Source organism: Carettochelys insculpta, chromosome 2 (assembly GCF_033958435.1).
Source record: "Carettochelys insculpta isolate YL-2023 chromosome 2, ASM3395843v1, whole genome shotgun sequence".
Classification (NCBI taxonomy): Eukaryota; Metazoa; Chordata; order Testudines; family Carettochelyidae; genus Carettochelys; species Carettochelys insculpta.
Window position 1 is genome coordinate 73,471,610 of NC_134138.1, and position 24,444 is coordinate 73,496,053.

The 24,444-nt window shown below is 43.0% G+C and overlaps 1 protein-coding gene across 1 annotated transcript in view; it reads left to right on the forward strand.

Annotated features, from left to right (window-relative positions):
* Positions 1–342: 342 nt before the first annotated feature.
* The window catches only part of BPNT2 (3'(2'), 5'-bisphosphate nucleotidase 2), a 29,925-nt gene continuing 5,823 nt past the window's right edge, over positions 343–24,444 (forward strand). The window contains exons 1-3 of the mRNA XM_074987162.1: positions 343–989; positions 21,509–21,668; positions 22,729–22,824. Coding sequence (XP_074843263.1) covers positions 603–989; positions 21,509–21,668; positions 22,729–22,824 — 643 coding nt within the window. The 5' untranslated portion in view covers positions 343–602. The remainder of the gene's footprint in view (positions 990–21,508; positions 21,669–22,728; positions 22,825–24,444) is intronic.

A 24,444-nucleotide genomic window follows, 5' to 3' on the forward strand; every position in this document is an offset into this window, starting at 1 on the left:
GTCCTCAACGTTAGAAATATAATAAGGACAGGACTCCCCCGCTGAAACTACCCTAGCCCGGTAGGCTGGCTCTTGGTTAGGACAATCTTGCAGCCCACTGAGATGCTGGAGGGACGCTCTTGTGGCCCACTTACCACCCGAAAGGCTCAACGGCAAATAAAAGGACCCACACTCGGAATTATAAAAGCCGATGGAACATGGTTTCCCTGGGCCTGAGTCAGACTGTCGGCCCGCCTGCGACCGCTTCCCCCCGAGAAGCGCTGCACGCTGGCTTTAAGGCTAAATTTAGGCGCTCCATTACTCCGGTCTGGCTCCTTCTCTGAGCCTCCACCGGCGCGGTCCTGCAGCCTGCTCCGGGCATGCTCAGTGGGAGCCCGGCTGGCCGCCTCCGCCTACCCCGGATACACACGCTCCGTCGCAGCCTTCCTCCTTGCTGGCTGCGAACGTGGAGCCGGCAGCCGCTGGGCGCCCCGTGTTCCATGCGGCCGGGCCGGGAGCGAGCCGCGCACCGAACGCGGCGGGCCCCTATGGAACGCTGGTGAGCGCCGCCTTCGGGCCCCGCCAGCCCGTTGTGCCGCCGCTGCCCGCCGGGCGCCCCGGCCATGGCCCCCATGGGCATCCGCCTCTCCCCGCTGGGGGTGGCCGTGTTCTGTCTGCTGGGGCTCGGCGTCCTCTACCACCTGTATTCCGGCTTCCTGGCCGGCCGCCTGGCCTTCTTCGTGCTGGGCGAGCAGGCCGGGGACAGCCCCGACCTTGCCCCGGGCTCCTCGCCCGAGGGCAGCGTGGACCTCCGGGAGCTGCTGGCCGTCTCCGTGCTGGCCGCCGTCAAGGGGGGCGAGGAAGTGAAGCGCGTCAGGGAAAGCAACGTGCTCAATGAGCAGGCGAAGGGCAAGACCCGCGAGGGGGCCGAGGAGAAGATGACCATCGGGGACGTGTTGTCCAACCGCAAGATGTTCTACCTGCTCAAGAACGCCTTCCCCAGCGTGCAGGTCAGTCTCCCCCCGGGGTCAAGGAACCAGCGCCCCTTTCCCTGCTACGTGTCTCTCCGCCCCTTCTGGGGCAGCCTCCAGATCCCACACCCACCCCGACCTGGTAGCACCCTATCCTGGAACAACAACTTTGTTTGTTTAAACTGGGCGGCCCCTGAAATGGTTTAAGGTCCCTTGAGCGACAGTCTTCTTGCTCGGAGAGGCTGCTGCAAAGGTCTCGGCTGCACCCAAGTTTTGTGTCACTACCAGTATAGCACTTTCAATTAGTGTGTTTTTATGTTCTTTTGTAATAGTTGTTCTAGGGCATTACTGACCACAGTACTCATCTGCATCAAGCCTGGGCTCATGTACCTGTTGGAGGGGTGAGCAGACTTTTTACTCGAGCCCGTTTTTGTCCCTGCAGCCCCCACCCCCACCTGTTTAATGTAATCTAAACCATCAGAAATTTTGGTTATGTTCATATAAAAAAGAAACTTGTGGCTGGAGTAAGAAAATATGTATGTAGAATGTACTTTGGGGGAGGGAGAACTCAGTGGTGTGAGCATTGGCCTACTAAACCCAGGGTTGTGAATTCAGTCCTTGAGGAGGCTATTTAGGGGTCTGGGATAAATAAATTGGGGAAAAAAACAATCTGTCAGGGATGGTGCTTGGTCCTGCCAAGAGGGCAGGGGACTGGACTCCATGAACTCCTGAGGTCCCTTCTAGCTCTGAGATGTGTATGTCCATATATAGGTTTATTTAATGTAAAAACTGTATTAATCGGTGTGTATATATATATGAATAAACATACATAAAAACAGTAACATATTTCAACATTTTTTAATGAGTCTGAGACCCAGCAGCTGACCATGCTCTACCCAGCTTATGAAATTTCATGCCCACGAGAGGAGGCGTGCCCCACACTTTGTGCACCCTTGTCTAGTGCATGAGCTAAAAGATGCATCTCTCTTGGCCAGTGCAGCAGACCTGTCAATCTCTAGTCACAAGAGGAGGGATAGAATGCCATACCATCCAGCTCTGGGTTATGCCAGGTACAAACCGTAGATTGAGGCAATTATAGCATTGTAAAGTGTTTTATAGGAATATATTTTTTTCCCTTTCCTATATGGGATTAGCTGTATCAGTTTGAGGTGCTTTTATGGGGATATAACTGTGTCCACACAACATGTTTATGTTGTTTGAACTACTTCAGGGCGATTAAAGCAGCAGAGTTTTCTAGTGTAGCGGCCTTAGTCATATAAGAAGGGGAGGACACCTTGCTGAGAACTCCAGATTGTGAACCCCCTGTTTCAGATAAGCACAGTTGTAAGGCAAACAGTAAATATAGAACTTTCAGTTTTAGCACGTTCTCCCGCGAAGTTCTATAAAGTCTCTTGTCTCTCAATAGGATGAATGATAAGAAGCATATTCAAGTCTGCTGACTGGGGAGCAGGGAAGTGGGAGAAGTAAGGGAGGCAGTTGAGTAAGGGCCCAGCATTTCAAAGGGGCCCAGACCTCCAGCCACCGCTGCTTTGCCAGTAGAAGTGGCCTGAACCCACCCCTTAGACCCACCTTTTCCAAGGACACAGAGCTGGGACCCTCTCCTGTCTTGCTCTGGGGCCCACTGTGGTTGTCAGCACTGCTGGGCGTATTACACTTAAGAATTGTAGGGATTGGTCATGGAGTGGGGAAATAAAAAAGTTTGCTTGCATATTTTGATGTGGTAAACAGAAGCAATATCCTGGTAACGTACTACCTTTCATGCGTTGCCATATGGTGATAAGAAATAGCCAACAAGTAAAGAACGAATCGTTCTAAATCAGCTTAATTCTTTGACAGTGTTGTTGGCTTAGTTAAGCATAGAGAGGCAGCTGAAGACCTGACAGGCCTGGATTTTTGGGAGGATTTTGACACTGTGTAATGTGACATCCTCATAAGCAAACTAGGGACTGTAGCAGTAGTAAGCCTCTTCCACTCCTACATCTTGGAGCACAGGCCATTGACAGCCATTGACCAGCATCCCCTGTCCTGAATGACCTTTTTCAGTTCTAACTAGGCGCACCATCTGGATTTTGTTTTTTACAGTCCTCTTTGTTGATTTCCAAGATTCTGCTCCATACAGTAGGGCTGATTTGACATTGGAGTTGAATAACCTGACCTTAGTCTCAGTTCTGATCTGCTTAGAATTCCAGATGTTTTTCATGAGGAGAAAAACTGTTTTTGCTTCTCCAATGCTCTCCTTCACAGCAGCCTCGGTGCCCTGCTCATTATCAATGATACTGGCCCAGTGTTTGAAGACATCAACTTCTTCCAGAACCCTGCCACCAAGTCTGACTGGCTCTGTACTACTGATGTTGATTTTCAAGATCTTAGTTGTTCCCATGTGGATGTTCAGGCCAACTGTAGCTGAGGTGTTGGCAAGGTCCAACATATCTCTTGCATCTGTTGGTGGCTGTGGGACAGAAGTGCCACATCATTGGCCAAGTCCAGGTCATCTAGCTGAGTCCACAGTGTCCATAGGATCCCATATCCTTTCCCTGCAGTTGTCATCTTCATGACCCAGTTTGTCACCAGGAGAAAGAGAGATGGTGCCAACAAGCAGCCTTGTCAGACTCCAGTCTTCACTTTGAAGCTCCTTGTGAACTGTTCCCCCTGGTAGACTGTACAGGTCATTCCTTCATAAGAGCTCTTAATGAGGCTGACTCACTTAAGAACATAAGAGTAGCCATACTGGGTCAGACCAAAGGTCCATCCAGCCCAATAGCCTCTCCATCGACAGTGGCCAGTGCCAGGTGCCCTAGAGGGGGTGGACTGAAGACAATGATCAAGCGATTTGTCTCATGCCATCCATCTCCAGCCTCTGACAATCAAAGGCCAGGGACGCCATTCTTACCCTTGGCTAATAGCCTTGTATGGACCTAACCTCCGTGAATTTATCTAGTTCTTTCTTAAATTCTGTTGTAGTCCTAGCCTTCACAGTCTCCTTTGGCAAGGAGTTCCACAGGTTAACTATGTGCTGAAGAAGAACTTTATTTTATTAGTTTTAAACCTGCTACCCATTAATTTCATTTGGTGTTCCCTAGTTCTTGTATTATGGGCACAAGTAAATAACTTCTCTTTATTCACCCTCTCTACACCTGTCATAATTCTGTATACCTCTATCATGTCTCCCCTTAATCTCCTCTTTTCTAAACTGAAAAGCTCAATCTTTTTAGCCTCTTCTCATATGGGGCCTGTTCCAAGCCCCTAATCATTCTAGTTGCCCTTTTCTGAACCTTTTCTAATGCCAGGATATCTCTTATTTTTTCGGTGAGGAGACCACATCTGTACACAGTATTCAAGTATTCAATCTGGGCGTACCATAGATTTATATAGGTGCAGTAAGATACTCCTTGTCTTACTTTCTGTCCCTTTTTTAATAGTACCTAACATCCTATTTGCCTTTTTGACTGCCTCTGCACACTGCATGGATGTTTTCAAGGAACTATCCATGATAACTCCAAGATCTCGTTCCTGATTAGTTATAGCTAAATTCGCCCCCATCAGATTGTAAGTATAGTTGGGGTTATTTTTTCCAATGTGCATTACCTTATACTTATCCACATTAAATTTCATTTGCCATTTTGTTGCCCAGTCACTCATTTTGATGAGATCTTTTTGAAATTCTTCAGTCTGCCTTTGTCTGGACTATCTTGAACAGCTTAGTGTCATCTGCAAACTTTGCCACCTCACTGCTCACCTCCTTTTGCAGATCATTTATGAATAAATTGAACAGGATTGGTCCTGGGGCTGACCTTTGGGGTACACCACTAGTTACCCCTCTCCATTCGGAACATTTACCATTTATGCCCACCCTCTGTTTCCTGCCTTTTAACCAGTTCTCGGTCCATGGAAGGACCTTCTTTCTTATCCCATGACAACTTAATTTACATAAGAGCCTTTGATGATGAGGTACCTTGTCAAAGGCTTTCTGGAAATCTAAATATACTATATCCACTGAATCTCCCCTGTCTGCACATTTGTTAACCCCTTCAAAGAACTCTAACAGATTAGTAAGACATGATTTCCTTCTGCAGAAACCATGTTGACTTTTGCCCATCAAATTGTTCTTCTACGTGCCTAACAATTTTTTTCTTTACTATTGTTTCAACTAATTTGCCCAGAACTGACCTTAAACTTACCGGTCTGTAATTGCCAGGGTCACCTCTAGAGCCCTTTTTAATTATTGGTGTCACATTAGCTATCTGCCAGTCCTTAGGTACGGAAGCTGATCCAAAGGACAGGTTACAAATTTGGTTGGTGTGCCCTAATATAAGAGCAGCTGTCAGAGTGTTTCACTGCATACGCTGTCGAAGGCTTTCTGGTAGTTGATGAAGTTAGTGTAGAGGGGTGAATTCCATTCTCTAGATTGCTCCAATGTAATTCATAATATTGCAATCTGGTCAATGCATGGCCTGTTCTGTCCAAGCCAGCTTGCTGGTGTCTCAGCTCTGGATCCACTGCATTTTTCATTCTTTTGGGGATGATTATGTTGAAGATCTTTCCTGGCACTGACAGAAGTGTGATTCCTCTATAGTTCTTGCAGCTGCTTAAGCTGCCTTTCTTTGGGCTCTTGATGAGGTAGCCTTCCTTTCAGTCTGTTGATGTATCCTCTTCTTCCCAGAACCTCTCAAACAGAAGGGACTGTGGGCTAGGTGAAATTACAATGTAGTGCTGTAGAAGTGGCTAAAAAGCTGTATTCACGGAATACAGTAGCTATCAATGGTTGTCTGTCAAATTGGAGGGATGAGGTTAGTGTGGCCCTGGCTCCAATACTAATCAATATTTTCATTTAATGACTTCCATAATGGAGTAAAGAGTATGCTTATAAAATGTACTAATGACACCAAGCTGAGAGTGGCTCTAAAAAGTTTGGTACAGTGGATTAGAAATCTAAACAATCTACCTTTTAGACTAGCTACAGCAATGGTCTATGTAGTCCAGTGTCCCATTTTCCAACAGGGTACGGTACCATAAGTTTGAAAATGAATGAATGGGACAGGACAATTATTGAGTGATCCATCATTGCTTGTCATTCAGTTTAATCTTCTATTAGTCAGAAGTTTAGAGACACCCTGACCATCTTAGGCTCATCAACAGCTGTTATCCATAACCCATGAATTCATCTAATTTTTTAGAGCCCAGCTGTACTTCTGGCATTTACAGTATCTTCTGGCAATCAGAACAAAAAAAGTAGTCATGTAGCACTTTAAAGACTAACAAAATAATTTATTAGGTGATGAGCTTTCGTGGGACAGACCCACTTCTTGAGATCTACAGCCCTACCAGAACAGACTCCATATATAAAGCACTGAGGTCCAAAAATTATCAAGGTTGACAAATCAGAATTTTTTTTATCATTGTTGGCAAATCAGATAAAACAACAAGAGAAGGGGGTTAGGGGTGGGGAAGTAAGTGTTAGATCAAACATCAAAGTATGTAAAAGAGTCCTAATAATGGGTCAGGTAGTTGCTGTCTCTGTACAAACCATGTGTTAATGTGTCAAATTTGAATATGAATGTTAGTTCAGAACATTCTCTCTGTAGACGGTTGTTAGTCTCTTTTCTGTAGAGCACAGACTCTTGGGTCTTTAACAGAATGGCCCACTCCATTAAAGTGCTGGCTGACAGGTTTGTGTATTTGGAGATTTTTGATGTCTGCTCCATTCATTCTTTGGCAAAGAATGTTTGCAGTCTATCCTGTACACAAAGTATGTGGGCATTGTTGACACATGATGGTACATATGACATTAGTTGAGGAACAGAAGAATGTGCCCATGATTCTGTAATGAACATGGTTAGGTCTAGTGATGGTATCTCCAGAATAGATTTGTGGACAAAGTTGGCAACAGGGCTTGTTTCAAGGAAAAGTTCCAGGATTAGTAGTATTGTGGTTTTGCCTGTTGTTGCTAGTGAGAATCCTCGTAAGGTTAGGAGGCTGTCTATAGGAGAGAACAGGCCTGTCACCTCAGGCCTTCTGGAGTGTGGCATGATGATTTAGGGTAGGTTATAGGTCTTTAATGAAGTGTTGCAGTGGTTTGAGTTGGGAGCTGCAGGTAATAACCAGTGGTGCTCTGTTACTGGGTTTTTTTGTTTTTTGTTTTGGGCCTATCTTGGAGTAGTTGGTTGCTGATGTTCATCTGGTCCTGTCAATTTTTTTTTTTCCACTTCTCCCAGTGGGTAGTTAAGTTTTATGAATGTTTGGCAGAGATCCTGTAGTTTTTGGCCTGTCAGTAGGATTAGAGCAGATGTGATTGTAAATGATGGATCATTGGGTGTGTGCAGGATGGAAGTTAGAAGCATATAAGTTAGTGTCGTGGTCAGTAAGTTTCTGGTAGAGAGTGGTATTGGTCTGGCCATCAGTGATTTTTGTACTGTGCTGTCCAGGAAATGTATCTCTTGTGTGGAGTGGTCAAGCCTGAAGTTGATGGTGGGGTGTAGATTGTTAGTCTGTGTAGAATTCTTCTAGAGCCTTTTTACCGTGGGTTCGATTTATAAAGATGTCATTGAGGTAGAGTAAGTAAAGGAGGGGCAATAGGGGATGAGAGCTGAAGAATCATTGCTCCAAGTCAGCCATAAATATATTAGCATACTGTGGGGGCCATGTGGGTGCACATATCAGTGCCACTAATATGGAGGTATAATTTGTCCCCCAATTGGAAATAATTGTGGGTGAAAACAAAGTTACGTAGGTCAGACACCAGACTGGCTGTGGTAATGTCAGAGATTGTGTTCCTGATCACTTGTAGTCCATCTTCATGTGTAATATTAGTGTAGAGAGCCTCTACATCCATGGTGGCAAGGATGGTGTTGTCAGGAAGTTTTTTGATGTTTTGTAATTTCCTCAGGAAGTCAGTGGTATCTTGGTGATAGCTGGGAGTGGTGGTGGCGGCGTAGGGTTTGAGGAGGGAGTCTACGTAGCTGGATAGTCCAGTAGTAAAGGTACCAGTACTCGAAACGATACGGCGTCTGGAGTTCCCAGGTTTGTGGGTTTTCAGAAGTAAATAAAGTAATCCAGGTTGGGGGCTCAGGTGGTGTGTCTGAGTGTATTTAGTCCCGAGTAAAAGCAGGCAGTTCCTTAAGTAGGTGGTGTAGTTTCTTTTGGCATTCTACAGTGGGATCAGAGGAGAGAGGGCTGTAAAATGTGGTGTTGGAGAGTTGTCTGACAGCCTCCTGTTCGTGGTCTATGGCAATGAGTTTGAGTGAGTGTGACTGTGTGAAGAAGTACTTACTTTTATATTTAAACCTGCTGCCCATTAAAATTTGATTGGGTGACCCCCGGATTCATATGTCCTGTGAATGGGTAAATAACACTTTCATTGGTCAACCCCCTTAGTTTGTTGCTTTTTAAAACTGAATCCTATACTTCGGTCCTCAGATGGAAGCAATTCAACAGCCCTAATAATTTTTGTTGCCCTTCCATGTACACTTTCCAATTCCAAGATATTTGAAAAGGGGCAAGCAGAACTACACATAATTGTTAAGGTGAGGGCATACTGTAGATCTACATAGTAGTGTTCTGCTATTTTGTGTTCTATATCCTTTTCCTAATGGTTCTTATCATGGTTAGGTTTTCTGACTGCTGCTGCAATATGAGCAGATGTTTTTACAGATTTATCCACAATGACTTCAAGATCTTTCTTGAGTGGTAACAGCTAATTTTGGATCCTGTCATTATGCTTGTATAGTTGGGATTATATTTTCCAATGTGCATTACTTTGTTTCCCAGTCACCCAATTTAGAGAGATCCCTTTGTAGCTCTTTGTGGTTAGCTTTAGATATAACAATACTGAGTAATTTTGTATTATCTGCAAAGTTTGTCACCTCACTGTTTACTCCTTTCCCATATCATTTGTGAATGTTTGCTAGCATTGATCTTTGAGGTGGTGCCACAATTTAATTCTCTCTTCTGTGAAAACTGTTTCTGTCTTTAGTGAGTTAATGATCCATGAGAGGACCTTCCATCCTACGCCATGAGAGCATACTTTGCATAAGAGCCTTTGGGGTAGGACCTTGCTGAAGGCTTTCTGCTGTTAACATGGTATTCTTGGAGTCAGTCTTGTCCACGTACTGCTGGACAAAGAATTGTAAAATATGGGTAAGGCATGGCTTCCCTTTACAAAAGCTGTGTTGACTCTTCCCTAGTATATCATGTTCATCTGTGTGTCCGATTATTCTGCTCTTTACCACCGCTTCAATCAGTTTGCCTAGTATTGAAGTTAGGCTTACTGGTCAGAGTGGTTTGTATTAGCCTTGGGAGCCATTTTTAAAAATTGGTGTTCCATTAGTTAATGTGATTTGAGTGAAAGGCTATATACCACAGTTAGTTCTTCAGTTTCATTAGTGTTTAATTTACCAGTTTGTTCCAAAATCTCCCGATACCTTCAGCGTTCTTCTAGACGGAATGGCTTAGGTGTGGGAATTTTCCCCACGGCATTAGAGTAAAGACCTTATTAGGTGGGAGAATTGATCTGAAATGAACAAGGAGAAATTCAATAAAGATAAGTGCAAAGTATTATACTTAGGAAAAATCAAAGGCACAGCTATATGAGCGGGGGTACAATAGGCAAGGGGTCGAGCTGGCCAGTAGGATGCACTGTTGGCCCTACTTTGTGGAGGGGTCTCTGGATGGACACTGTGGTTCTCATCTTGCGGCCCACAGTGATGTCTGGGTATATGTGCTAGGTATATGGGTCTGTGGAGGGGTCTTGGATGGGCACTGTGGTTCTCATCTTGCAGCCCACAGTGATTGATGGGTTGAGAACGTCTGATCTAGATATATTGGTCCTGCCTTAGCATAGTGAAATGGATGACTTCCAGGAGCACATTTTTGTGATGCTTGATGGTCAGCTGAACAGGAGAGAGAGACACAGAAGCATTATGTGTAAGCTGAAACTCAGAAGAATGAAACCGTATTTAGGGAATAGATATGAATGAATGAGAGAACTCTAGATCTGTCTGACTTACGCCTCTCTGATAAACACAGAATCACAGGGCTGGAAGGGACCTCAGGAGGTCATCTAGTCCAGCCCCCTGCTTCAAGCAGGATCAACCCCCCACTAAGTCATCCCAGCCAGGACCTTGTCCACCCAGGACTTAGAAACCTCAAGGGATGGAGAATCCACCACTTCTCTAGACAACGCATTCCGGTGCTTCACCACCCGCCTGGTGAAGTAGATTTTCCTAATATCTAACCGACGCCTCTCCCTCTTCACCTTCAGACCATTACTCCTTGTTCTGCCATCTGACACCACTGAGAACAGTTTCTCACCCTCCTTTTTAGAGCTCCCCTTCAGGAAGCTGAATGCTGCTATTAAATCACTAAGTCTTCTCTTCTGTAAACTAAACAAGCCCAAATCCCTCAGCCTATCCTCATAGATCTTGTGCTCCAGACTCTTAATCATTTTTGTTGCCCTTCGCTGAACCTGCTCCAGCAAATCCACATCCTTTTTATACTGGGGGGCCCAAAACTGGACACAGTATTCCAGATGTGGCCTCACCAGTGCCGAATAAAGAGGAATAACTACTTCTCTAGATCTGCTCGAAATGCTCCTCCTGATGCACCCTAGTATGCTGTTAGCCTTCATGGCTACAAGGGCACACTGTTTACTCATATCCAGCCTTTCATCCGCCAGAACCCCTAGATCTCTTTCCATCATACTGCTGCTGAGCCAGTCAGTCCCCAGCCTGTGACAATGCTTGGGATTCTTTTGCCCCAGGTGCAGGACTCTACACTTCTCCTTATTGAACCGCATCAGATTTCTTTTGGCCCAGTCCTCCAATTTATCCAGGTCCCTCTGAATTCTTTCTCTAATCTCTAACAAATCTACCTCTGCCCCTAGTTTTTTGTCATCCACAAACTTGCTGATGGTGCAATCCAGTCCCTCATCCAGGTCATTAATAAAGATGTTGAATAACACCGGCCCCAGAACAAAGCCTTATGGCACTCTGCTTGAAACAGACTGCCATCCAAATATTGAGCCATTGACAGCTACCTGTTGGGCCTGACTGTCAAGCCGGCTTTCTATCCATTTTATAGTCCAAGGATCCAACCCATGTTTCCTTAACTTATGGACAAGAATGTTGTGGGAAACTGTGTATCAAAAGTCTTGCTGAAGTCGAGGTACATCGCATACACTGACTTCCCCATGTCCGGGGAGCTTGTTACCTCGTTATAGAAGCTAATCAAATTGGTGTAGAATGGACCTTAGGAGGTCATCTAGCCCAGTTCCTGCCCTCTTGGTAGGGCCAAGCACCATCTTTGACATCTATTTACCCCGATCCCTAAGTGGCCTCCACAAGGAATGAACTCACAACCCTGGGTTTAGCAGACCAATGCTCAAACCACTGAGCTATCACTCCCTGCTAAATAGAATGCAGTTTTACACACTAGTAGTAAAGTAATATATGTCTGGGACAGTAAATTATAGAAAGGCTTGCTGTTAAATACAAAAAGCTGCATAATTGCAAGGAATTTTAAGTCATGTTTTTCTTTCTACTGGGTTCGTTATGCAGAGGAGGAAGATTTAATTTGTGATTGAGACAGGATGGGGTATTGTGAGATCTGGGGTCTGATCTGGTACTTACACACAATTTGTGTTTGTAAATAAACTGAGGAATTATTTTTGGTCTGCATGAACTTTGGAGTGCAAATTGAGATACCTTAGGCTTGGATGTTTTAGTATCACAGACTTTGGAAAATCTTGCCTTAGTTTTGAGCATCCAAAATCAGAAACCCCCTCTTTTTTTTCTCCCCTCCCTCCCATTTCCTTCTCGATAAACAACAGCTATTTGAACCTCTCTGATGGAAAGTTCTATAAAGCCGAAAAGTGTATTACTGCATAAAACTGTTTTATGCTCGTCTTTGACAAGATGAAAGCAAAATTAGTTTAAATGAAGTGACTGTTTTGTACCACTCATAACTTAAGCCTTCCTCACTGGTGAAAGCTTCATACTGAAAAGTGGAGTCTGGTGTGGCTGATTTACTAACCTTTGGCGAATTCAACAGCTTGAAATAGCTTATATAACTTAGACTATGTCTGCACAGCAACTAGAGCACAGGTGGGCAACCAAAATAACAAGAAGAGCCATTTTTTTCCAGTTTGTTAAAAAATTCAATAATTCAAGAGCTGCAATGCATGTCAATGAGATGGTCCTTAACAGATAATGTCAAACCATACTTTTTGTCACCCCTATTTTCGGAACAGTGCACACGCAATGATCTGTAACACAATACATGTTTACTGCAGGATGTTCACAAACTTTTTATATATTCTATTTCCTCACACTTTGTGTGTGTTTGTTCCATTGTCTTCCTGACTTTCTTTCCCTCTCTGGAGGATGCTAGGGGGAGTTACCCAAAGTTTTTAGATCATTTGCTGTTTAGATGAGTTATTCATTTTTTGGGTTTTAGATGATCACTGTTCATCATAAATTACCAGGAGGGTTGTAGAGTTTTTTTCACTTTGCAGTTATAGCATCAGGAGCCACAAAGAAGTCCTTAAAAAAATTGTGTGTGACTCTGGAGCCACAGGTTGCAGACCCCTGAAAGAGACTGAAGAGGTTGAGACTGGAAGTCTACACATTAGGAATAGTCTACCCTACCAACTATGTGAGCCCAAATTGACTAGCACAGGCATGACAAGGGTTTTTTGTTTGTTTTTCTGTGTAGACAGATCCTTAATGTCTCTCACATGTTAATGAACAGATGGTAGACTTTATGAAATCTACTTTAGTAGAGATGATTTCCAGGAACTCATTCTGTATTAAGATACATTGGATACAGATGTGGTTTTTTTCCTTCCCCCAACACCAAAGAAATCTATTAATGTTGAAATACATTTTTGTGAATCTACATTTATTTTTAGTCATATGTTCATTTAAATCAGTTCTGTTTCTATAGACACATTTATTTCTTGTGGAGCATATTAGCATAACCAGATGTAGGGTTTGACAAAGGTACTTGCCGATGGCAAGTAGAGAACTTCCCTTGAGGAGTGGGATTTGTGTATTTCAGATCAATCTTAAACAGCAACAAAAATTTTAGTCCTCCTTGTAGCACAGAAAACATACTGAATATGCTTCTAAATGTAAATCCCAGTGTAATTTTGCTTTCTGTAATCTGCAGAGCGTCAAACAACAAGGTGTGTATTGCTTTAGGATCAAATCCTGATCCTGGTGCACATGAATGGGAGTTAGCCTTGATCTAGGGTGTGTCTACACTTAAGAGGAGATTGACCTCGCACATCTGGTAAACATTTAGCAATGCAATTGCTATAGCTAGAATTATGTATCTGCAGTGAGTTGTAAGGTCTAGTGTAGACCAAGTACTAGTAGCAAGACAGCCTCATTCTTGTACTTTTACATGTGCACTCTCATCCCTCACTATATGAGCACACTTGGTTCCCAACTGTCTGCTCATAGGCAAAAACTTGTAAGAGGGACACTAAATTCCCAGTAAAATACATGTAAAAGTCTCTGATTCCTAGTACTCCTAATTGAGGGAAGGAGTGGCAGCATGCAGCTTGAAAGGTAAGTGAACCTTATGGGGGCAGGGATGTTGGAAAAGTGCAGTACCTTTTGGGGGAGGGGGTGGGCTGGGGGGTTTCAGGGCTGGGTGGGTGTTGGGAGCGGACGGGGCTGTGGGGTGTGTAGGGAAAATGGCAGGCCAGGGGTGTTGGTAGCAGGTTGGGCAGGGCTGCGGGTCTCCCCGCGCCCTGGCCAGGGACCCCACAGCTGGCTTGTATAAATGAGGGAAGTTCACTCTTCTAGTGAACAAAGGTATGTATTTATATCCCTCGTTTTAGCGAGTACTCATAAGTCAAGTGCTCATTAACCGACAGATGAGTATATATTACACCCAAATAAATGTTAGTCTTTAAGGTGCCACAGGACTCCTTAATGTTTTTGCTGGCCTGAGCCAGCTACCACTCTGAAATTTTTACTTGTGTAAGACACACAGCTAATAGAACCAGGTAGTAGTGGCACCAGTAGTTCCACAGTTTCTTCCTTGCTCTCCGCTTCTCTTCCTGGCCAAATCCCCACTCTGTAGGTGGTCTCTTACGTGCCAATAATTTGCTTCATTGCATGTACAGTTTTCATACTTACCCTTATGCTTACTAGTTAACTGTTTTAACATCCTTGGCTCAAACATTAGCTGTATCCACCCCACTCTTGCAATCCTGGGCCTTATGTAAAAGAAATTGCAAGTCATTGTTGAATTTTGACAGTTATCTGTTGGATTTTTTTGGTGGTTCAACCAAATTTTAACTTGAAAAGGAGTTTGGTTTCATCTGTGTGACACAGAAAGAAGAAAACTCAGAAAGATGGGTAGAGCATTAAGGTCACTGTGAAACGAGTTTTTTTAAGTACATGCATAATGGCATAGCTGGTAATTGGTGCCATTGAAACTAAACTTAAGTTTTTTGAATGAGAGCTGAGAACTTAACTTCAATACATACAAATAAGGAACTGTCTTCTTGCAAGTTTGTATTGCTCAGTTCCTTTTTCTGAAGTTCTGTGTCACAGAGCAGTTTGCTACACACACAACTTGTGAAATCCTTTTATTGTTATGCTTGCTGTATCCAAACCTGCTATTTGCAGAGACAGACATCATGAAAAGTGATTATAAGATGTAACTGGAGTTTAGTTTGAGATAGCAAGTCATGCTTTTAATACCAGTTCAACAATGAAAAGATGAGTACATATTAAGGAAGAAGTTTCAAAGAGCCAAATGCTATTAAAACCCTACAGGCATCCCTCTGTCATTCTGTAGCCTGTCACTACACTATGCAAACCAAGATCAGGGCAACTTTTTAATGGGAAGAACTGTCCTTGATTTGGCAGTTAAGTTGTTGCAATACTTTTGTGACATTGTTCTACTTAGCTACTTGCTAGAGATTGCCAAAAAAAGGAGACTAAGAGCTGAAACATAAACCCAATATTCTGCTGACAGATAGTTTTGGGAATGAAACCTTTACCATGCGTTAGGAATTCATGCAGGCCTTCTGCCCTGAAGTGAATTTCCCATTGAATAAAATATATTAAATCAGCTTTAATTCAGACCCTTTACATTATTGTGGAATATATTCTGTGATTATCTTTTCAAATTTATTTAAAACTATTTCAGTTTTGTGTGTGTGTGAGAGTGAAAAACCATAGCCAAACAGAGGCTTTTAAAGCTGACTTCTTGTCCATAAATGAGAAACAGCAAAGTTAATAGTTAACAGCTTCCAGGCTTCTCTACCTGCTTATCAGTAAATAAGCTATTTTTCCTCTATTTGTTCCACAAATGACTGCAAATTAGAAGTAAATTGAAACTCTTGTGGCATACCATCTGGCATAGCTGAAGATTGTTATACAAATAGTGTCAGTGCAGTTTATCTTTAATTTTAATTTAGGATAAGTGATTTTTGTCAATTTTAATTTTAGTAGGCCTGCTGTCAAGAGTGTTGAGGAAAGTAAATGTCACATGAAGGAAAACCTAGCTAGCACCTTTCATTAATTAGATTTGGGTTTTCCAGACTTTGAGTTGGTCACTTTCTTCCAGATGTGTTTTGAAGACCCTTATTTAGTCAATATCTGAAACCCCAATAAAGAGGAGGAAAGACTTTAACTACCATAATCTAGAAATTATTATGAATTTTGTTTTCATGATCACCATTAAAGAGAAGTCTTTAATGGTACAGAAACACAAGGACAAATAATGAAATGAAAATTTTAAAGGCTTATCCAGCTAAAGCTGGATGTTAGTCCTTCAGGGAGAGAATTTGCAGCGTTCATGTCTAGACAGTCAATTTTCAGTTTCAGTTGCACACTTCATTGTGCCATTGGTGTAGCTTTGTTGGTTACAGGATATTAGACAGAATCTGGATGAGGTAATATCTTTTACCGGGCTAAATGCCCATTGGCACTCTTGTGTCCATTTGTATCACAGCTCTATCAGAGTTCACTGCCCTGAAGAGTGTTGGGCTTTTTTTGTTTGTTAAACCCATTAGTTACACCCAAAAGTTTGTGTGATGATCGGTAAAGTTGGCCAGAATCCATTGAGGATGAGCGTTTCCAACACAATTTTATGATGGAACAATGATTGATAGCATCTTTGTTTAGGGAGGTTCATCTTTTACAAATCACAGGTCCGTATGTGACACTGTGTAGAGTGAAAGATGACTGTGTGCAGTAAAATATCACCAACCTTGCATAATTGATACTGCTGTTTAAAATGTATGGCATGTTAAGGTATCAGTAGAAAAGTTAGTCCGAGTGTTCTTACCCCATTTCAATTAATGTATTGTTGTCTCTCTCAATATTTGTATGTCTGCTGGGTTTGTATCTCAAACCTGTTGTACTTCCAATTGAAAAACCACAAGACAGATTTAACTCGACTTATCTACCTGGTTGATGCCCCATTAAGGAAAATCAGCTCTTCCTGTGACCCCTCTCCAAGTCTATCCAGGCAGCATGTAAGCAATGAATGCCTCATAACTCAGTAAGGGACAAATGACTCAGGACTCCATATTTGAACCAGTAACTGTCATTGCATCCAGACCCAGTTGAAATTACCGATTTAGATATCATTCTTGGCCTTCATTCCTGTACCTCATCTTTGGACTAGAGCTTCAAGGAAAGGAAGCTTTGAACAAATGTCTAATGGTCCCCAATATTTGTGATGATCCAGAGACATTTTACCCCACGTTCTTCCTCCCTCGTTCAGTGTCCTCAGGACCTGAGCAGTCCTGAGCGAGGGATTTTGCCAGACCAGGGGTGGTCAATTTTGTCCCTGCCTCCAGCCTCAGCTTCTGTTCCTGGTCTCCCCTCCCCACTGTTGCTGGGGCTCCACAACCTCCTCAGCCGCCTGTCTCCAGGTCACAGCTTCCTTCCCATCCACAGTTTCCCAGAGCCGTGGCTTTGCGCACAGCCCTGGTCACAGCTTCCTGCCTGGCCCAGGGGATGACCTGCTGTGAGCCACCACTCCTGGCCAGGTGAGCTGCGGTGAGCCTGGGCCGCTGCTCCTCCTGGCCCAGCTCCCTGGGCGCTGCCCCCCCTCCCCCCCAACTCCCTTTGCTGTGGCTGCCCTGCCCTTGGCTCCCTCTGCTGGTATGACTGGCCTCTTCTTCTCCCAACCCTGCCAGATGATGGATGTTGCCAGACAAGAATATGCTAGATGTGGTAGTTTTAATCTATAGCCCTAGGGGAATTCTTTAATTGTTACATTTGAAGCCATAGTAAAGTTGCAGAATTCCTCCTGGGACTGACGTTACTGTAAGCTAACAGATTGAACATCACTACCATTATCCTGATCTACAAACTTTGAAATCAACTGTAATGTGTATTGATTGGTTTAACCTCTCAATAATGTTCTTCTTTTTTACATGTTTTATGATATATTGTGTATTATTAAACCTTTAGGTTTTGTTGCAAAAGGGATTGGCTACCAGTGTGATTTTTTTTTTTGGGCAGGTTCTAAAGTATATTTTTAATGTCAAGGTGTCTCTTGTTTTTTTTGAATTGGAAGAACCTAATATATGTATTTGTCTGATTTGAATAAATCATTTCCCACATACATTTGTTTTCTCTGGGTGTTGCGTGAGGGATCAGAGGGCTGAAAAACGACTGTCTGTGGCTTCATGATAGCCAGCACAATGCTTTCGAAGCACACACTTATTACTGGTATAGTGAAATTAAATTTCACTGAAGACTGAGACGGAAAAAAAAAAATTAAACTAGCAGGCTACCTGACTCAAATTCAACCTTTCGAGACCTACTAAAGGGCAGTGTTTTTGGTAATTTTGGAGATTGTCTACGCTGTTCTTTGCAGTTCCCCTTATGTAATCAGTGAGTATGGTCCCTCAAATCTTGGTTACAGCAGTATAAACCACAGTTTGAGGTACATGTCTTGCTTTTTGGCAGTCTGAGCTGAGATTGGTGGTCTTAGCTGTGTCTCCTACCTGGCAGTGTGACAGCTCATAAAGTGTTCCATCTAAATCCGTGATGAGATGTGTATTGTTCGCTGCACATGCTTTCAGAGAAAATGTGATGGTATTGTGTTATGTTCCATTTTTGTGTCTCACTCCTGGCAAGTGGCTACTGTGGCCCTTGTCTGGGTACCACTTAACCTACAGTCTGCAGCAGAACAGTCAGGGACACTGAATTTTGTAGAATTCTCATGTCAGCAGAAATGCATTGCCTGTCCCATTGCAGGGCCAAGTAAGACAATGTTCCATAGAATGACATGGAGGTTCCCCATTCAAGTATTCTCCAGCCTAGGAGAAAGGGCTTATAAGGTCAAAAATAAAAAAGCAGTCAAGTAGCACTTTAAAGACTAACAGAATAATTTATTAGGTGATGAGTTTTCGTGGGACAGACCCACTTCTTCAGACCGTAGCCATACCAGAACAGATTAATATTTAAGGCACAGAAAACCAAAAATAGTAATCAAGGTGGACAAATCAGAAAAAAAAATTATCAAGCTGAGCAAATCAGAGAGTAGAGGGGCAGAAGGGCGGAGTGGGGGTCAAGAATTAGATTAAGCCAAGTATGCAAACGAGCCCTTATAATGACCCAGAAAATTCCCATCCCAGTTCAAGCCATGTGTTAATGTGTCGAATTCGAATATAAAAGAGAGTTCAGCAGCCTCTCTTTCAAGATGGTTGTGAAAATTCCTCTTCAGTAAAATGCAGACTTTTACGTCATTAACAGAATGGCCCACTCCAGTAAAATGCTGGCTGACCGGTATATGGATCAGCAGTGTTTTTTTATGTCTGTTTTGTGCTCATTAACTCTTTGTCTAAGAGTTTGAAGTCTGTTCAATATACAAAGCATCTGGGCATTGTTGGCACATGATGGCATATATGATGTTAGTTGAGGAACATGAGAATGTGCCCGTGATTCTGTGAATAACCTGGTTTATCATCGCTGGACCTAACCTAACAAATTCATTCTGTTAGTCTTTAAAATGCTACTTGTGTGCTTTTTTTGTTTTGGTAGTATATAGACTAGCATGGCTTTCTCTCTGTTACTATTAAGGTCAAAAATGTGATTGCTTCTAGTGCTGTTTATATTTCAGTGTATTTCGGAGCCCTGTTAGATGCATAGATTCCAAGGCCAGAAGAAACCTTTGTGATCATCTAGTGTGATCTCTTGTAAAACATAGAACATAGAATTCCCCACACCCTACCAATAGCTCTTAAAGTTTTAGGAAAAAAAAAACTCAGTGATTTAAAAATGGACAGTGATGGCAAAGCATTACAGCCTTTAGCAGTAATTAACCACTGTGTCCTAACAGTTTCAATCTTATTTTCCGTATGAATTTGCCTAGCTTCATCTTCCAGATATTGGATTGTGTTATATTCTTTTCTTTTAGGGTGAAGAGCTCATCATTATATTTGTTCCCCAAGGAGGAACATTATTATTAAGCTACACTTTAGTCTTTTCTTTGTTCAACTAACGAACCCCAAGGGCAACCAGGTATTGACCAATTCTGTAAATATTAGCTGAGATGTTCTATAAGGTCACTTCAGGAGGAGTATGGTGTAGAATCCATTTTCTTAGATGGCAGATCCAAGTCCACTTAGCCATTCTGACTTTCAGAATGCTTATATGATAGTTTCACAAACTGGGGGCCGTGCCCCTCTGGGGTGGTGTGAAGAAATTCCGGCGGGGGGGGGGTCGTGAGGTGACCTAGTCCCCCCTTCCTCTGCCATCATTTCACCCCACCTCAAGAAAGAGCTGGCCTTTGGTTCCAGCTCCCAGTCCCTGCCATTTTATGTGGGTGACCTGGCACAGCCACTGTAGAAAAGCAGGCAGGTGGCAAAGATGCATGTGGACCTACCTGCCTTCTGCAAAGATGAGTGAATGTGGGTTGTGGTGTGGGGGGAGGAGGAGAATGGAGTTAGATGGGGGCTGCAGGTGCCTGGCTTGGGTGAGTGGGATGGGGATGGGGTAAGAACAGGGGGCTGGTGGTGCCTGGCTTCGTGGGATGGGAGGCGCTCAGGCAGGGGGCTTGGGCGGTCAGCTGGCTTGTGGGATTCATGGTGCTTGGGCGGCAGGCCCCAGCATTGCAGGGTTCAGGCGGCTTGGGCTGGCAGCTGGGCCCAGCAGCATGGGGCTCAGGGGGCTCAGCCTGGCAGGTGGGCAGCTGGCCCCAGCAGCATGGGACTTGGGTGGCTTGGGCTTGCAGGAAGGTGGCTGGACCCAGCAACATAGGGCTTGGGCTGCTTGGGATGGCAGGTGGGCAGCTGGCCCTGGCAGCATGAGGCTCGGGCGGGTGGCTCAGGCAGCTGGCCTGCAGCTGGGCCAAGCAGCTGGGCCAAGCAGCTGGAAGGCGAGCAGCTGCCCCCCAGTATGGGGCCCAGGCAGGCAGCTGGCGGGTGAGTGGGTGGCTGACCCCTGTGGCGTGGGGCTCTAGCAGCGCAGGTCTCAGGCAGATGGTTGGCTGTTTATGGTCAGTTCTGGCAGCTAGCATGGGGCTCAGGTACCTGGCCAGCGGGGGCTGTACCAGGCACCTTCAACGAGCCAAGAAAAACTACTTGTGCTTATTTTTAATTTTATATAACATTTGATGTCAAGCTTTGTGATTATTTTAAATTATATAATGAATCTTTTGTTAAAAGGGGGATTGGATGATGGTAAAGAAGAGGTGGGGTGGCTTGAGGGCTTCTCAGAAATCAATGCTGTAAAGTTTGGGAACCACTGGACTATACTAAACCTAAGAGTGTGGGTACTCCACATCAGAGAGCACATCTCCAACAACTGCTCAAATTACTAGACAATGCTTCCTTCACAGAGCCAGGATTCCTGCTCTGCTACACTCTTTAGCTGTCTGGGAAATATTTATATGATCCAATGAAAAAGTGCATGTGTCGACTCTTCACCTAGCAACTGATCCGTTGGATAACTTTTATTCCAGTTATCCTTAAGTGGGTGAAATCTGCACAGTGGAGGTAAGGCTTGGGGTTCAAACCCTGCTATGACGCTTATGAGAGGTCCTTGTGGCTACTCACAGTAGAATTTTGTAGCTACAGTTGACTTTTTAAAAAAAAAAAAGCAGCTTGTTTAATTGACACCATGATGAAAATTTCCATGAGAACAGGGTTTATAAACACCATGATCTGAAAATGTGGATGGCTTACAGCAAAACACCGGAATTCTGTATTTTAGTCACTTGTCACATACGTGGTTGCCCATGGGCAGATCTGAAGGTTCAGAGTTATTGTTTTGTTTTCAAACTCATTACATGTGCAGCTGCCTTCCCCCTCCCCCCAGCTCCAAATCAGAAATAAAATTCCTCAAGGAGAAAGTAACAGAGAGAGATAGCCATGTCAGTCTATATACTATCTGTGGTCTGAAGAAGTGGGCCTATCCCATGAAAGCACACCACCTAATAAATTACTTTGTTCGTCTTTAAAGTGCTACTGGACTGCTTTTTTGTTTTCTAAAAGAGAAAGGATTATCTTAATATTATACTCTGGGTTAACGTGTTTACCTGTGTCATTTTTAATATAGATAAATACTGAAGAACATGTTGATGCACCTGATAAAGACGCAGTTTTCTGGGATCGCAGTATTCCTGAAGACATAAAGAAAAAAATACAGCCTAAAATGGTCCCTGCAGAAAGTGTTACAGTGTGGATTGATCCATTAGATGCTACACAGGAATACACAGGTATATTTAAAAAAAAAAAAAAAAAAAAAAGATAAATATTTAATTATAACCTTTTTCTTCAGATAGACAAATTTAATTTTTTCCAAAAGAATTTATGTACAATATCTATTGCGTATCACAAGTGTCATGAATTAGTTGAACTCCTCCTAAAAATGAGAGCCCGGGTAGATATCTTGGCTACTGTTTTCAAAGCCTAGTTCTCTGCTAATTGTCCAGGTAGGTGACACTAAAATACATAGGATATGTGTCACTTATGGGTGCAGTTCACTAATATCCATTTCTGATGCTTTAACAGCGCTTCTACAGTATTCTTAACCACATATTTTACATTGCGTTGGAATTACTAGTATCTGCTCATATGTCTCTGACTTGTTCCTGAGATTGAATTAAGAAGTAGACATGAATCTAAAAATGCTCCAAAGACTTGTGAGGCTGCACAAACAATTTAAAATATAATAATAGTACGCTTAAAAACCTAACCTGTATAAATTTAATTAAGTAATTATCACATAACAAAACTCCTGTTTCTTTCTTTTCCTTGACAATATTGCACTGCTATTATGGTAATTGTACATGAAAATTAAAAAAATAGGAAGAATATTCAGTTCTAAAGCAACCAGAGTATAAAATGAAGTGGAGAGAGGGAGGAATTTGTTCTGTGATAGGCCCAAAATCTGCTACCCTCATTTAAGACTCTTTTGCATAATGAAAAGGTGTCCCAGTATGATCAGATTGCATGTCTCCTGAACAATAGAAGGTGTGAGAAAACTGGGCAGGTGTTTCACTCCTTTTAGTAACTGTGGAATAGCTTAAATCAAGCTAAAACAAAGTTGTATCTTTTTTTAAAGTTTGAATTTCAAATGCAGGCTGCTTTCAAGCTTGAAGGGTAAGATGACAGTATAAATCTATTAATTTATAATGCCGCTTCAAGCTATTGTGTGGCAATTTCTGTATGTCTATAAAGTTGGCTCCTTATTTGTTTATTTATGTTCGTAACATAAGTGATGCTGAGCTAATTCATTTGTATGATTTGTCTGGCCTCTCCTGTCCTCCCTTTTAGAGGATCTTCGACAATATGTCACTACTATGGTATGTGTGGCTGTGAATGGTGAGCCGGTGATAGGAGTAATACACAAGCCCTTCTCAGCATATACAGGTATCAATATGCATGTTTTTTCCCCCTGCCATTTTCACTGATGTACAGTTAGTTTTGTACTTGAAGGAAAATCTGAAGTCCTTTAGTTTCTTATTTAAATTGTGATACTATCCAAAGCTCTTAAGATTAGGACACCCACAAAACACAGGAAAACGTGGCGGATATATGGCAGAAACATTAATCAAAAATACAGCTGTTGATGAAGCTCTTTCATGAAGAGCAAAATAACATTGAATATATGGGCCTCTGTTCTTTCACCCTTTCACTGAGCAGCCTCTTGCTCACACAAGGAGTCTCAGTGAAACTGATGTGACTGCTCCCATGAGCACATTATTTCTTATCAGTAAGGCTAGCAAAATCAGGACATTGGCCAAGGCACCTGCAGAAATGTTTGTTGTTGTATCCACTGTGGCCTCTGTACCTCACTTGACAAAGTCTGTGCCATCTGACCCAAACTGTCCAGGTATAGCGTCCTGACAGTTTACCCAAGATGGCTGTGGTGAGTCACTATCTCCAGCTGATAGCAGAAGGAACCATGTCAGTGCCCACCCCTGGAAGACCACCTGCTACAGGCACTATAGATTCCCTGTTTTGAGCACCAGAAGCCCTGCTTTGTCCCAGTGCAGGCCAACAGTTGACGCCATCCACTGTTGCATTCAAGTTCCCAGTTGCTTATCTGCTGGACACCCCCAACATATACAAGTTCATTGCCTCTGGAAAAGCAGTACACTTTAATTCACTGGTTTCACATTAGCTCAACAAATTTCTTAGCCCAGGGTGTTTAGATAGGCTTTTAGTAAAACCACACCAAAGTTTATTTAACAGAGCTTGAGATAAAGATTCAAATAAAAGTAAGAGTAAGCTTTTGGAAGCATCAGGTTGCAGGTTAAATTAAAACATAAGAGCCAATTTTTTATAGACTGTGCTTATTAGTAAGGTATTTCTGACCCAAAGGTTAGTCCTTGCAGCACTTGTTCCGTCCAAAGAGCTGCCCTGCCCAGATATAGCAGTTACAATGCCACACATTCAATTTTGGCCCTGCAGTCTGTCCATCATCATGACCAAACATGAACGGGCAGTGGGGTGGCCAGTACTGCTCATGATAGTCCCTGGCACGAGCCCTGTCTAATGTGTCTTTGACTGCAAGTGCCACTGTTAATAATTATATATCCATCTTTCACCATTATTTTAAACACAAGTCATTCCTGGGGGCGGCAGGAATGTGTATTCCAAACATGCAGTACTTGCGTACAGAATCTTTTGTGTCTGTTAAAGCACTGATGAGAATAGATGTGAATTTAAACAGACATGTTCAAGGACTTCATTGCTGATAACTTCTGAAGGGCTCAAACAACAAAGCAAGTGTTGAGTATATTTGATGAAAATGTGTGTTATATTCCTGGATAGTTAAAACAGAGGCCAATAACATGTTTCCCTGAAGCCTTACTGACCTCTAGAGTCCAACAAAGTTATGCAGTAGGTCTGACTGCCACAACTAAGCTTTTTCAAACGAACTAGGTTTTCTACTTTAGCTGAGTATTCAGTATTGTGATATTTGCCCCCTGAGCATTTATAATGTAAATTTTCATTCCAGTTCTTTATAATTAGCACTTTAATTTC